Raw genomic sequence first — 15,607 nt, 5'->3', positions numbered from 1 at the left:
ACTGTACGGACCCAAACTTCAAACCTTTCCGATATGGCCGCGTCTTTCACGCGGCTTGAAAAGAGCCCCGAGACAGAGCGGGCGCGGCCATTTTCTGCTCAGGACTGGCCTGTGATTGGTTTAGCTCTAGGGACAGGTCGGAAGATTGCAGGCGCGACGGCTGAAATGCTACTAAGCATGCGCGATGGTGCTGACAGCCGCTGCGGAGGTAGAAGAACCGGAGATGAGAAGGCTCGAAAAGAAGAGAAAGCATCTGTTGAATGTGCGCCTTTTCGGCCTGGTCGGCCGAATCGGTCGGCTAGAGTGGCCATCTCGCTCTCCGTACGGCGCACAATCCAAGATGGCGGCGCATGGTGCAAAATGGCCGCCCCCAGCAGAACGTAGTGAAATTGGCGCGGCCATATTGCCCAGCGATAATTCCACGGGGCACCAGAATCCGTGTCCGTACACAGATCGCTCACTTCCAATATGCTACTGAGTCTGCGTAATAGCCGGGGACTCGGGCCCACCAACCAGGTGAGCGGAAGCGGAAGTGGCGTAGCGAAGCTTGACTCCTCCGGGCGAAAGGTGACAGGATTCGTGTTTGAGGTTACGTTAGATTTCGGCGAGCGGCGTTAAGCATCCCCCTCCGTGGGAATTCTTGACTTGAGATGTGGTTTGTGGTGGGTGGTCGTCAGGGGTTGTTGTTTAAGGAGGCTTCGTAGTTGTTGGGGGCGGCTTGGGCCGGCATCAGTGTTAGGGGAGTGGGTTGAGGAAGAAACGAGAGACCGACCATTCCTGTTTGCAGTGACAGGTCGGCTCCGGAAGGCGCCCCAGGCCGTGGAGAGAGGCATTGGGAGAGCGACTGACCGAGGGGCCCTTCTGGGTGTGGTCGGTGAGGATCGGGATTGGGAGTTAGTCATTTATGCTTCCTGTGGGCCAAGTTTGAGCATCCGAGGGGCCCATGTTATGATCCGTATGAAAATAGGTGTCTGGGGAGCTGTGAATGGGTGCCAGAGCGAAGTGCGGGGTGGGAGCATATGAGTACCCGTGGGAGAGGTTTGTGGGATTGGAACGTAAGGAAGTCTCAGGTGGACTGAGATTTGGGTTCTGTACTAGGCATTGAGGTATTATATGTACCAGCTTTTTATACTGAAGGACTTTAAGCATAGGGAAAAGTCGAAAGAAGAGCAAAATGATCACGTGTATACCAACCACCCAGATCCATGAATTGTTAAATTCGTGCCAAACTTGTCTAGTCTAGAGTGTATACCTAGTCATGGAATTTTTGTGCTGTAAGGTAGATGAATTTTTACCTAGAGGGAAGAAGCCAAATTGCTTTTGTACCACCTCACTCTGTCACCAGCCATGTATGAGTGTCTATTCACTCTGTCACCAGCCATGTATGAGTGTCTATTGATGCATAGGCTTTCCAACACTAAGTATTTTCATTCTTGCTTTTTGACCATCTTGTGGTTTTAAAAGGCATCTCACTGAGGTCTCCATATGCACTTTTCTCATTACTAGCATAGTTGATCATCTTTTTATATGTTCACTGGCCAATTTTAAACCTGAGAAGTTTGTCATTTCCTTACCCCTTTTAGGAGACCCAGATAATTACACCCCAGCCAACCAAGTGGCACATGCTTGGAATGCTAGTCTTTTGCCAGTTATTGAGTAATAAACAGTTTGGCTGGCCTTTGTCCCCAGTTCCTGGGAGGTAGCCGCGCAATTGTTGAGTCTCCTGAGTGGTAGGTCTGTGTTATTCATGGTGTACCCTGATAGTTTGTGCTAACAAGGCGACTCCTGGTGGGTGTGTAGATAGTTTATGCTAGTGAGATGACTCAGAATGGGGACTGTTTATGCCAGAAAGACCAACCATGTGATTCGAGGATTGGGCTTTGAGCCAGGTGACATCAGTCCAATCTCCAGGAGGGTAGGGGTGCTGGTGGTTGAGTCATATGGCCAATGATTTGATCAATCATGCTTATTTAATGAAACTCTAATAAAAACTATAGACACTGAAGCTTAGGTGAGCCTCTGTGGTTGGCAATACCCTGCATACTGTCACACATAGATATACTGGATGAGTAATGTGTTCTGACTCCAAAGGGAAAGGACAATGGAAACTTCTGGTTTGGGATCCTCCCAAACCTCACCCTGTTGTGTCTCTCCATTTGACTGGTTCTGATTTGTATCCTTTTCCTATAATAAAATTGTAATCTTGTACATTTTTCCCGCCAGGTACCTTATAGGTTTTGTTGGTATTGTAAACAGTGGCTTTTTTTCTTTTAAATTTTATTGTTGTTTGAATATGAAATTGCAATTAATGTTTATATTGATCTTAAAGCAGTTGCATGATAACAGTTTTGTTTCTTCTTTTCCAATCTTCATGCCTCAATTTATTTTTCCCATTTTTTGCTGCTCAGGGTTTGATCTGTGGTACATTTTTGGCTAAAGTGGTTATCTTTGTCATGTGCCTAAGTTTCAAGAAATGGTGTGGATTTTTTTGTAGATACTCTTTATCAAGTTAACAAAGTTCTTATCTATTTCTTGTTTACTAAGATTTTTTTAAAGTTGTGAGTTGCTATGATATTTTATTAATGTCTTTTCTTCATCTATTGAGATAACGAAATGATTCTTATTAAACTATCCTTACATTCCTGGAATAAAGTCATCTTGTGCATAATACAGTTCTTCCTATATTCAGTAGTCTCAATATTTTTCCTATATCTCAGTGGCGATACTTTCCTAATAGTTTACTTAGGGGCTTTATAGCTAAGTTCATGAATGAGATTGGCCTGTAAATTTCTTTCTCCTATTGTCCTCGAAATCCAGATCTGTTTTCTTCAGGTCTCATACTGCCTAAGACAGTTTCATTTTACTTCAGAGTTCTTAGCAATTCAATATTGAGAGCATTTAAGCTGTGTTAATGTATTTCTAGAGTGTCCTTGGTATCTCTACATTAGTCTCAGTGTTAAATTAATTTTTCATAACCAGAATTAATTCTTTAGCCATCAGCACTGGTTTGAGTATATGGGAGATCCACCTGGGGTTTTGTGAAAAGAGAGACGTGAATTTGAGATTCCAGTTGAGAACTTCATAGGAGAGTTTAAGGACACAGGCTTTGTTTTAAGAAGCAGACAGCCTGTATTTTTGGTTTTCGTAAGCAAAAGTTTAGCTTAATTGAGATATAATTTATATACCATAACATTCACCAATTCTTCATGTACAATTCAATGAGTTTCACAAAGGTATAACCCATTGTGTAGCCACCACTTGAGTCAATATATAGAACCTTTCCATCAAGCCAAAAAGGTCACTTGTGCCCCTTTACATTTGAGACCATCCCCCTATCCTTTCTTCCCTCACAATCACTTAAGTGCTTTTTACAGATATGTATGTTCTAATACTTCATACAAATTAAATTATTCGGTAAGTTGTCTTTGGTGTCTGGCTTCTTTTACTTAGGATAGTGGTTTTGATATTCATCCATCATTTTCCGTGTATCATTAGTTCATTTCTTTCTGCTGCTGAGTAATATTCAGTGGTACAGGTATACCACAATGTTTATCTATTCCCCAGTTGATAGATATTTTGGATTTGGGTGAGTAGGTTTTGGATATTATGAATAGAGCTGCCATGTACATTTGTATACAAGTCAAAGTGGCTGTACCATTTTGTAATTTAACCAGAAATGCTTAAGAGTTCTTTTTACTTCATATCCTTGTCAGTACTTAGTATTATCAGTCTTTTTAATTTATAGCTATTCTAGAAGGTGCATAGCAGTATTTTATTTTGGTTTTAATTTGCCTTCATTTTGCAACTTAAAGGAACTTTTCTTATGTTTATTTGCCATCACTTTATTTTTTTGGTAAAGTGTTTAAATCTTTTGTTCTTTTTTTATTGGATTGTCTCTTCTTTTATTAAGTTGGAAAAGTTCCTTATATTTTTTGGATAGAAGTCTTTTTAGTCAAGTATATGCTTTGTTAATATTTTATCCCAGCTTATGGCTTGATTCTTCTTCATTTTTTAACAGAATCTTTTGAATATCAAAAATTTTTAGTATTGAGGAAGTAATGTATCAATTTTTTTCTTTCATCATGCTTTTTGTGCCATATTGAGGAAATCTTTGCCTAATCCAAGGTCACTTAAAATTTTTCTATGCTTTCTTCTAGAAGTTTTATAGTTTTAACTCTTACATCTAATAATCCATTTTGAGTTAATTTTGGTATGAGGCAAACCTGAACAACCTATTGTTTCAATAGCATTTATTAAACATTTTATTATTATTCTCCTAATCATGCTCATGCTTTTCTCTAACATGTAGAATTTATCTATATATATGTATATGTATATATGTGTGTATACATATATATATATATAGGTGTACTAGTTTGCTAATTCTATCCCTTTTGTCATTTTTGTTTATCTAGCTTGATATTTCTCCTGGCTATGGGTCCTATTTTCCTGCTGCTTTGCATGTCTGGTAATTTTTGACTGGATGTCAGATATCGTCAGTTTTACATTGTTTGCAGGATTTTCTTTTATTCCTTGAACTACTTTTGAGCTTTGCTCTGGGATGTAGTCAAGTTACTTTGGAACAGTTTGTTTCTTTGGAGGCTTTCTTTTAAGCTTTGTTAGATGAGTCCAAAATGGTCTTTTGTCTAGGATTACTTTGTCCCAAATAGACTGAGGAGTCTATTTGAAGTCCCTGTGTATTAGATCTTTTCACCTTGGCTAGTGGGAACACTAACTATTCCTGATCTTATATGAGCTCCAGGAATTGTTCCACCTGCTCCTTTCCAGTCGCTCTTTCCACAGCCCTTGGTAATTTCCTCACAGTTCATCTGTCCTTAGCCAGAGACTCAAAGGAACCCTCTACACATCTATAGAGTGCGTCTTCTCTGTCTCTCTTTTCTCATCTACTGCCTGGCAAATTTTAGCCACCTTTGCTTCTTCAAACTTTGAATTCTGTATCATTAACTCAGCAAGTTAATGATACAGACTCTTTTTGGGTTTCTTCTCCCTGTGCTGAGGCCTGGAAAGTCTCTCCAGGCAGTGAGCTGCAGCACACAGAGGTCTCACCTTGTTTGTTTCCCTTTTTCTCTGAGTTCTCTGTCTGAAAATAGTTGTTCTAAATACTTTTCTTATTTGTTTTTAGTTGGTTAAGATGAAAGGATAATTCTGGTAATTCTCCTTGAAATCAGAGTTTTTATAGATTCTGAAGGTTTGTGTTTTAGTCCTTATTCGATCAGTCACTAGCAGTGTGAGTTTTAGCTAGGTGCTTGACCTTTCCTTCTTAGATTTCTCTAAAATCGAATAATTATCATCTGTACCTTATAGAGTTGTTGTGAGGATTAAGTGAGAAAAGAACATGCTTGAAACAGTTCCTTGCATGTATAGGAACTTGCCTTTATTATTATTTCCATGCCAAACCAGTCTTTCTTTGAATCCATAGATGCTGGCTTCCTAGAGTGAGGCTGCTCCTATAAAGGAAAAAAAGTAGACCTCAAGTCTAGAAATTCATCCTTGCTGAGGATACCCTTGAAGAGACACCATTATCAGAATTTCCAGACAGATACTAAAAGTGCTGGCCATTTCCTGAAAGCTGCTGAAAATGACCAAGTCCCAGGTGAGCTGTTTACTTCCCAATCTGTTTTCCAGTAGATTTGTGGAAGTTTATAAAAATATGCACAATCAAAGAGAACAACACATATAAATACATTGCAGCTGGGAGGCATATAAGCTTAGACTGGGAGACAGAGTAGCCCATCAGGAAGGGAACTGGATCTACATGTCATAGGATTCTGCAAGGTGCTAATAATTAGAACAATGCCACATAAGCAGTGGGATCCAGAACTGAGTTGCAAACATTTCTATGGTAATACTGGAAACAAAAGAATAAAAAGAATAAAAGAATACAAAAGAATAAAAACGTGTTACAAGATTTACTTTGTATATAAGGAGGAAGCACATGAATTCCTTGATATCAGTAAATATTTCCTGGACATTTAATATGGAGAAATGTTTTTAATGGGTTTTTCTCTGCTGTTTTTCTTGTCCAGAGTATAGACCCATTGGACAGTCATCCTCCTAAGGAAATGTGGGAGATATAAAAGACACAGCTAGAAAACATTTAAAATCTCTTCTTGTCTATAAAAAGAAGATAATAGTGCTTACATAAGGGTTATTGTGCAGATCATTATGTTAATGTATGGAAAATGTTTAGAATGATACATAGCACATAGTAAGAGCTCTGTGTTTGCTTTTATGAGTATCGTGATTTCCTATATAGCACGATCAATTTCTAGAAGGCAGTTCTGAGCATAACATCCTTTTGTATATGGAAGACCCTGCAGTGGCTACCAGGAATCTGCAGGAAATGTGAAGTCTTGCTCCAAGACCTATTCCTGCCTGCCGCCTGGGCATCTGTTCTCTTCAGCCTCTTCTCCTATCTCACTGAACTATTTGCAGCTCCTTGAACCCAAATAGATCAGAAGCTATTTGAAGGCAGGACTGTGCTTTGTTTCTTTTTTATTGCAAAATGTATAGTAGGTAACATTAAATGCTTGTAAGGTGGGTTGCAGATGGTTTTTAGGTAGTTTTAGTGATGTTTTAAATTGGGTGAATGAATGAGTGAAGAAGTGAATAAAGAATGGACAAAGAAAGGATAGTTTTAATGAATTTAGCCCACCAAGTATAAATCAAAACTAGATACAGAGAAATATTTGTTTATAAATTCCCATAGTAAAAATAATCAGAATAATGTCCTATAGATCTTTTATATTTTATTCCATTATATTAACCTCAGATTAAAAAGGATTATGTTATTACAGGGCTCATTGTCGTTCAGTGATGTGGCTGTGGATTTCACCTGGGAAGAGTGGCAGCTACTAGACACTGTTCAGAAGAACCTCTACCGGGATGTGATGTTGGAAAATTATAGCAACCTAATATCATTGGGTAAAGACAGCTTTCCTAAATATCTCAGTGTAAGCCCATTAATTGCCTGTCTTTTTTCCATTGCTACAATTTCTGGGTACTCTGATATCCTTAATGATTTTGGATTTGGGCTTGTACAGATGATAGAACTTATTTTCTTTATGATCAGACAGTGATTGTACTTACTTTCATTTTCCAAATGAAAAGTTTCTATTTAGCTGAGATTTAAACTATACATTCTCTGAAACAGAACTTTTCCTTATAGGCCTTAATACTGCTCAGGTTCTCTGTGATTGCTCCTTGACAGGTTATCAAGCCACCAAGCCAGAAGCAGTGGTCTACTTGCAGGAAGGAGAAGAACAAGGAATGGTAGAGAGGGAGTTCCCAAGTCACTGTAGTCAAGGTGAGTGAAACCAATACAATGGGAGTTAGTACAAGCAAAGTAACGGTTGGTCATTGGTGGGTTGGGACCCCCGTTACATTATTTTAATTTTTCTTCTCATAGTTTCTGAACCTTTAGAGGTGACTTAGAGTGAGTGAAAAGAGGTCTTAAGTATGAATGATGCCTACTTCTTACCACCCTTCCGTATGTTACTCTCTTTTGCTAGCCACCTAGGAGAAGATGTACCTCCTTTTGTCTACCCTGGGTCACGTCTTTGCCTCTTTCATTTGGTCTTTCCTTTTTTGCTTAGTTGTTCTTCTGTTGTAGCTTGTTAGACACAACCAGCCTCCTCCACCTCTTATCTATATTCCCATACCTCTTCTATTCTTTCTAATATTTATAGATTCATTCCAAAGTTTGATGGCACCCATGTCCTTTGGTTTATTACCTTTTATCTATTTCTTTTATTGGATACCTCAGACTTATATTGTGCACCTGCTGTATCACTTTCTTCATTCTCTTTGGATTTTGACTTGAGATTCCATCTGTCTCCATTTCATGATAATGATAGGATTGATTTCTTTTTTTTTAGAAGTAATGTGGCAAGTTTATGATTGGTATCGGGAAGATACTGAGAAGGATGAACCTGTGGAGAGAGATCATGAAAATAGTACACTGGGAAGAATATTTTCTCTCAGCAGAAACGTCGTTCCATTTATAGAAAGACCCCATAAATGTGTCTCAAAAGGAATAAGTTTGAAACAAAATTCAGATTTAAATTTTCAGAGTAAAAACTATGCAGAAGTGAACTGCGGCGAGCTAAGTGATCATAGGACATTATTTTTCCATACTCTACATGAAACCTCCCACATTCGAGCCCAGTACTATGAACATAATTTATGTGGGAAGGCTTTCAGCATGGTGACAAATCTTAAGAGACGTCACAGAATTCGCATAGAAGGGAAACCTTATGAATGCAGTGAATGTCCAAAATCCTTCAGGTATAAGTCAAAGCTCATAATTCACCAGAGAACTCATACAGGAGAAAAGCCGTACAGATGCAGTGAATGTCAGAAAGCTTTCAGTACAAAATGTCATCTCGCTCTGCACCAGAGAACTCATACAGGAGAGAAACCGTATGTATGTACTGAGTGTGAGAAATCTTTCAGAACAAAGTATCATCTCATTCTACACCATAGGACTCATACAGGAGAGAAACCCTATGAATGCAAAGAATGTGGAAATGCTTACAGGGAGAAGACAAAGCTCAGATTACATTACAGAATGCACACAGGAGAGAAACCTTTTGAATGTAGTGATTGTGGGAAAGGTTTTATGCAGAAGTCAAACCTGATTATCCATCAAAGAATTCATACGGGAGATAAACCCTATGGATGTAGAGACTGTGAAAAGGCCTTCTGTAGTAAATCTCAGCTTGTTGTTCACCAGCAAACTCATACAGGAGATAAATCTTATGAATGCAGGGAATGTGGGAAAGCCTTCAATAAAAACTCACACCTCATAACACATCAGAGAATTCATATGGGAGACAAACCTTGTGAATGCAGTGAATGTGGAAAAGCTTTTGTACACACATCACAGCTCATTGTACATCAGAGAAATCATACAGGAAGAAAACCATATGAATGCAAGGAATGTGGGAAAGCTTTTAACAAAAAGTCACACTTCATAACACATCAGAGAATTCATACAGGAGAGAAGCCTTATGAATGCAGTGAATGTGGAAAAGCTTTTATAGACAACTCACAGCTTATTGTTCATCGAAGAACTCATACAGGAGAGAAACCTTATGAATGCAAGGAATGTAGGAAAGCCTTTAATAAAAAGTCATCTCTCATAACACATCAGAGAATTCATACAGGAGAGAAGCCTTATGAATGCAGTGAATGTGGAAAAGCTTTTATAGACAAGTCACATCTCATTGTCCATCAGAGAACTCATACAGGAGAGAAACCCTATGAATGCAATGAATGTGGAAAAGCCTTCATACGAAAGGCAATGCTCATTGTACATCAGAGAACGCATACAGGAGAGAAACCCTTTGTATGTCTTGAATGCCAAAAAGCCTTTAGCAGTATGGCAATGCTCAGTAGACATCAGTTGATTCATACGGGAGAGAAACCCCATGGATGCAATGAATGTGGAAAAGCTTTCCGCCAAAAAAGCCATCTTGTTATCCATCAACGATGCCATACTGGAGAGAAACCATATGGATGCATTCCATGTGGTCAAATCTTCAACCAGAAGTCACAGCTCATTAGACATCAGAGACGGCACACAGGAGAGAAACCATATCAGTGCACTCAGTGTGGGAAAGCCTTTTTTGAGAAATCATACCTCAGTGTCCATCAGAGAAGTCATGCAGGACAGAAACCTTATCAATGCAGTCAGTGTGGGAAAACTTTCTCAGTCAAGTTCTTTCTCACTTCACATGAGGAAATTCATACAGCAAAAAAATCTCAGGAACACAGTGAATGCTGGAAAGACTTTAATGAGATGTCACATCTCACTGAATACAAGAGGATTCACACAAGAGACACCTTTTGAATGCAGTGCAAGTTAGGATACTTTTCCATTAATTTTGACCTTTGTAAGTTTTTGAAAACTTATCCAGGAGAGAAATCTTTTAAATGCATTGATATATGAAAATATGTAGCCTCCTTTCATTAGAGAAAGGCAATATGAATGAGTTGAAAAGTTGAAATCTTTTCTTGAGAAGAGAAATCCCATTACATGTCACACAGAAATGAAACCTTTTGAGTGCAACAAATGTTTTTGGTAGGTCATCACAAAATAGTCAATTCTCACTGAGGAAAAATCTCATGAATGTTGTGAATCCTGGAATACCTTCCAAAAAAATGAGTTTTCATACCAAAGAATACAGATGACAGATTTGTGATAAGGGATGACTCTGGCATGAAGCCCAAACTTATTGTGCATCAGATAATATTTATTAAGGAGAACTAATATAGTGTAATGACGGTGGGAAATGTTTATGTATAACAACTTTATTATAAAAATTCTGATCCTGTCACATTACCATGTATTTATAGAAATTGTAACACAAAGTAGTCAGTTACGAAGACCAGATAACTTTAGCATGCCAGAGGACACTTTGTTTCATGTTTGAATATATTGTAGTCAAAGCAGTGAATTAATGTCCCATGTGTTTGTGTTTGTTTTGTGTCTATTCTTGTAGAACATGTGTAATGATTTTCAGATTTCACAAGATAGTGAAAGTTGTGTACCACAAAATTCTAGTTCAAGTTTGTATGTGTAGTATCCACCAAAAAATGCCAATATTGTTAATTTTTGTATATCATATAAACTGCAAAGGAAGTGATTAGGCTCAAGATTAAATAAGACTGTAATATAACACCATTTACCTTTTTGTCTTTTTTTTTTTTTTTACTGTCTACTGGTATATGTAAATGGATCTGATAGTTCTTTTCAACTCTTTAAAATAATAAATTTTTTAAAACAAATTATCTTCTGGTTGTCACTGAGAAAAAAATACCCATTAAAAATATTGAGATTTAAGAGTGATGAGTAATCACAACTCTTCTGAGTTCTGAAATCCCACCTGAGTTCTGAAAAACTGAAAGCAGCCACTGTTTTCAAAGAAATAAAGATTAAAATATCATCTTTGTTAGTGGTATTGCTCAAATGGGGGATATGACTTAGACCCATGGCCAGATGTGCTTCCTGCTCCTTTCCCCCATAAAACCTAGTTTATATATTTCCTAGAGCTGCTATAACAAGTACTATAAACTGAGCAACTTAAAACAACAGAATTTATTATTCTTTCAGTTTGGGAAGCTGGAAGTCCAAAATTAAGGTGTCATCAGGGCCATGCTCCCTCCAAAACCTGTTAGGGAATCCTTCCTTCCCTCTTCCAGCTTCTGGTGATTTGCTGGCAATTTTGGGCATTCCTTAGCTTGCAGCTGTGTAACTCCAATCTCTGCCTTTGTCATCACATGGCATTCTCCCTGTGTGCCTCTGTGTCTTCACTTGGCCATCTTATAAAACACCAGTTAGTTGCAGCTGTGACAGCAGGTATGAGAGGGAATGTCCTACCAGCAGGCTGACACAAATGTAGAAAAAGGATGTGAGCATAGACTATATAAACAGACACTATTTTGGTAACTCACAGATGTGATACTTTACCCCTCCCTCTTTGGAGAGGAGAAGGGGAAGGCACAGGAAAGTGTTCTGCCCAATACAGTGGACATAGTTGAAGTTTAATAAGTCTAGTTATAAATGTGAAAATATAGAAAATGTTTCAGCATATTCAAAAAGGAGGTGAGGGCATGCTAATTACATTGTGCAAGCTCATGAAACAGATGTATTCATATAATAGAATACTAAAAACAGAAAATAAGTGGCTTAGAGCCATCTACTTCAAAAGGATGAATGTCACAAACCAGGTACACAAGCTAGTTGTGTAAGAATACACCTAGCTTATCTTTACCAGTTATTGCCTGTGTCAATGAATTGACTCTTGGGCCAAATCTATCCTTCTTAACCCCACTTAGTGATCTTGGGGCTGGGACCTTGTGAACATTTCTCCTCTGTCGGCTGGTGCAGTCAGGGTTGTTAGTAGAGTATACAGGAGGGACATCATGTGGAGATAGAAACGGAGCTTCTCTTTCTGGTTCCAGTGTGCTTTTTTCTGCAAGTGTGGCTGCCAGCAGACTGGCATGCTGGAATTACAGTGACCTCCACCTTAGTGTTCTTCACTGATGAGCTCCGTCTCTCCTGTGCCCTCCAGTGGGCTTCCCCACCATCAGTGGGCGGCTTTCTGTGGACCAAGTGTGCCCTGCTGGCACCCTTCTATGAGCTTCTCTGCCAATTGTAGACTGCTGCCTCTCCAAGTTACTTTCCCATCGGCAAACTGCGTGTACCTGTGGCAGCCACATTTCTCCAGTGACGTGTGAATCTCTGACTTGGGGATTGGAGGATCCTTCTTCCAAGTTCTCAGTTACTTCCTTTCTTAGGCTTCCTGTCTCCCTTAGCTCTGGAGGTAGTAACTACTTCTTGCATTTTCTGTCTCTCTATTGCTTGGAATCATTTTAATGATTAACTACCTTTTAATTGTTAAGAACTCTTTGAATTACTGATATGATTTATACCTCCTGCTGAACCCTGACTGATAAAATATCTATTATTTAAATTTGAGACGTCTACAAAATAACTATAGTTTTCTATATAAAGACAAATATAGACAAAAATTTAAAAAAGCAGTAAGAAGATAAAGTTTTTGAGGTCTCTTACTGTTTGGGGATTTGGGGTAGAGGAAGCCTTGATTAGGGAGAAGCCCATGTACTGCTTCAGTTGTATTGATAATAGTCTTGCCTCTACTTATCTGCATAGGTATGTATGTATGTATGAATTTATTTATTTTTGGAGCTGCATGAAAGTACATAAACGTTGTCTTTACTCTCTAATAATTATGATTAAGGTAAAAAATAATTTTCTGTTGCTATATCTTCAACTGCTTCTTTCCTCTGGCATCTTCATTCTGCTATATAGTAGCTCTAATACATTTTTTATTCCAAATTTTTTTTTCAGTTGTAAAATTTTCATTTGGTTCCTTTCTGTTGCTTTTATTTCTCCACCGAGAACTTGAGAACTCTGTCTTTCCATTCATTTCAACAGTGTTCACTTGTACCTTGTGAAGTATTGTTATCATAGCTGCTTTCAAGTCTTTTCCCTTATGGTCCTAATGTCTCAGTCATCACAGGTTTGTCATCTGATGATTGTCTTTTCCCTTTAAATTTGATCAGATTTTCCTGGTTCTTTTTATGTTGAGTACTTTTGTGTTGTACCCTGGACATTTTGATCATTATGTTGTAAGAGTCTGTCCTCTTACAATCCTCTGGAGAGTGGTTTTGTTTGTTTGTTTGTTTTAGAATACAATCAACCTGGTTGTATTCAGACCATAAATCCTGTGAGTAGTGGGTCCAATGTTAGTGCAGTTTTCAAAGTCCTTGTTATGCTCTTTGGGTGTGTTCCTCATATGAGCTCCTTAGTGGTCATCTAGGTCTTAGATACTGGTTTACATCATAGTAAAAACTTTTAATTTACTATGCTTCTTTCTGTGTTTTTCACACACGTGCAGCAGGGGGTGATTCTGGAGTCTGGCATTTATGTAAATTCATACACAGAACTAGGGGATTCCTCTTCTTCAGCTTTCTTCTTTCCAGGATTTTTCCCCAAAACTCTACTTCCCTGGGACTGCATTGTACCCAGTACTCTGGCTAGAAATATGGAGTTTTCTGTTTTAGTCTCCCATGGTGTCAAGCAGTTTTGCATGAGACTCACCCAAGAGCAAAGCAGTGAAAGAAAAGATTTTAAAAAATAATGGGATTTCCTCCATGCTCTTTGCAAAAAAAGGAATGCTTTTCCAAGTTTTTCTATCCATAGAGATGGATTTTCTAGCAGGTGTCCGTGCCATCGCGTGCTGCAGCAGTGCAGTTTTGAGACCAGAGTTTGCCTTAAAGCAAGACCAATCTAGAAAAAAAGAAGAAATACAGATTCCCACCACACACTTTCTGGCTTATGGGGATTGCTGTTCTCTGTCCTCTGGCCATTAAAACTGGTTTCTCCTAGTGTCTTTGCTTTTTACTCCAGCTGCACAGTTCCCCAATTTGACCTGGCCTCAGGTCAAGGGTGGGAGATAAAGAAGGAAAGAAATGAGGAAATTCACTGTTGTACATTTTTTGTTTGTTTGTTTTTCAACTCCACATTTTCTTCTCCAATCTCCCTGCAATTTATTTTTAGAGACCTCGGGTAGTTTCTTTGTGTTATTTCAAAGTTTTTAGTTGTCATCAGTGGGAGTGATAAACTGTAGTGGGTTACTCAAGCATGACTGTCACCAGATGTCACATACATTTATTTTCAAGTGCTAAACCATCCTTGCATTCCTGGGTACTTGATCATGAAGTTTATCCTTTTCATATATATTGATGGATTTGATTGCTAATAATTTGTTCCTGAATTTTACATCTAGGTTCATGAGGGATCTTAATCTGAAATTGCCAAAGGAGTTTTAACTGGATTTTATTGCACTCAAAGATTTTCTTAGTTTTATCTTTTACCAGATGTAGATGTGACCTAATGTTCTACTTGAAAATCCTGGAATTTCTGATAAGTTTCTTTTCATTCTCCCTAACTGGCTAATTCTTTTCCGAACTCATCTTTTTATAGAAATTCCCTGTCAACCACAGAAAATAGAAATCAAGACAAGAAACTAATATTTGTTTTCCATCCTGTTCACTCAAAGCCTACAGGTGATTTAGAATAATTTGCCACCCAAGTTGTTGAAGGTGACAGTTTTACAAAATGTTCTATCACTGGATGAGATGGGCTCTATCTTTTCAGCTTCTAGTAACAGTTAGCTCACCTCCTTCTTCCTGCCTTCAAAGCCAATGCACACATTTTATATTTTTGTTATAGCGACACTTCACTTCTAGGTGGCAATTTCTGTATCAGTCAGTATAGGCTCAGTTATGCTGTGATATCGATGACCTAACAATTGCTGTGGTTTACAAGAATGTAGTATTTTTAGCTCATGCCACATAACTACTACAGCTTGTGCCTGCTTCCTATCTTCTTCACAGCCCAAACTGAAGGAGCAGCGTTCATTTGAAATTTTCTTGTCTTAGTGCAAAAGGAAAAGAGAACACGATGAACCATTTGCAGGCTCTTAAAGACCGAGAGTAATATATTCCACTTCCCCTCACAATTCACTGTCTTGAGCAAGTCACCTGGTCATACCTGTGGAAAAATGTATGTAATTTTGGTAGGGCAACACAGCAATTAATTAATTTAATTAATTTGCTCTATTTTCACATTAATTTACTCTATCATTGTAGTAAATGTGTATGTAAATGTGAGTGAAGATTGATTACATAAAGCAAAAATAATCATATTGTGTTGTTTTAAAAATTATATAGAATTGAACTACATGATAACAATAGCATATAAATTAAAAGAAGTATCCTTGAATAAAGTGTTGTAAAGTATCTCTATTTTCCTGAAGAAGTATAAAGTTATTTAATAACTTTTATTGTTGCTAAGAATGCATGTTATTGTTAAGAATGCAAGTTTAAAGTAATTATTAACAGAATAGAAGCAGGGTGTATATCTTCCAAACTAGTCAAAGACAAAAGTAAAGAGCAAAAATGAAATGAGTTAAAAAACAAAAGTTACCATGAACCCACAAGAAGGTTAGTAAGCAGAGTATGACAAAACATGGAATAAGTACTTCCAATAGGA

The 15,607-nt window shown here is 38.1% G+C and overlaps 1 protein-coding gene across 6 annotated transcripts; it reads left to right on the top strand.

Annotated features, from left to right (window-relative positions):
- The first annotated feature begins 331 nt into the window (after positions 1–331).
- On the top strand, positions 332–10,705 carry LOC131397281 (zinc finger protein 260-like). Of its 6 annotated transcripts, none has more exons than XM_058530055.1 (5): positions 332–516; positions 5,441–5,614; positions 6,819–6,945; positions 7,232–7,327; positions 7,899–10,705. In XM_058530055.1, the coding sequence occupies exons 2-5, from the start codon at positions 5,600–5,602 to the stop codon at positions 9,872–9,874; spliced, it is 2,214 nt and encodes a 737-aa protein (XP_058386038.1). In that variant the 5' UTR covers positions 332–516; positions 5,441–5,599; the 3' UTR covers positions 9,875–10,705. The 6 variants fall into 6 exon arrangements, with proteins under 6 accessions (XP_058386038.1, XP_058386039.1, XP_058386042.1 ...); XM_058530056.1 differs by having other exon boundaries at positions 499–567; XM_058530059.1 differs by lacking the exon at positions 332–516 and adding an exon at positions 576–662.
- Positions 10,706–15,607: the final 4,902 nt, after the last annotated feature.

Source organism: Diceros bicornis, chromosome 34, assembly GCF_020826845.1.
Source record: "Diceros bicornis minor isolate mBicDic1 chromosome 34, mDicBic1.mat.cur, whole genome shotgun sequence".
NCBI classification, from domain to species: domain Eukaryota; kingdom Metazoa; phylum Chordata; class Mammalia; order Perissodactyla; family Rhinocerotidae; genus Diceros; species Diceros bicornis.
Note: the sequence above shows the minus strand (reverse complement) of the source record. Positions and strands in the feature narration are given on the sequence as shown.

Coding starts and splice junctions, on each gene's coding strand:
- LOC131397281 (XM_058530055.1), top strand. Junction 6,946..7,231: donor TAGCAACCTAATATCATTGG/GTAAAGACAGCT, acceptor GCTCCTTGACAG/GTTATCAAGCCACCAAGCCA. Junction 7,328..7,898: donor CCCAAGTCACTGTAGTCAAG/GTGAGTGAAACC, acceptor CTTTTTTTTTAG/AAGTAATGTGGCAAGTTTAT.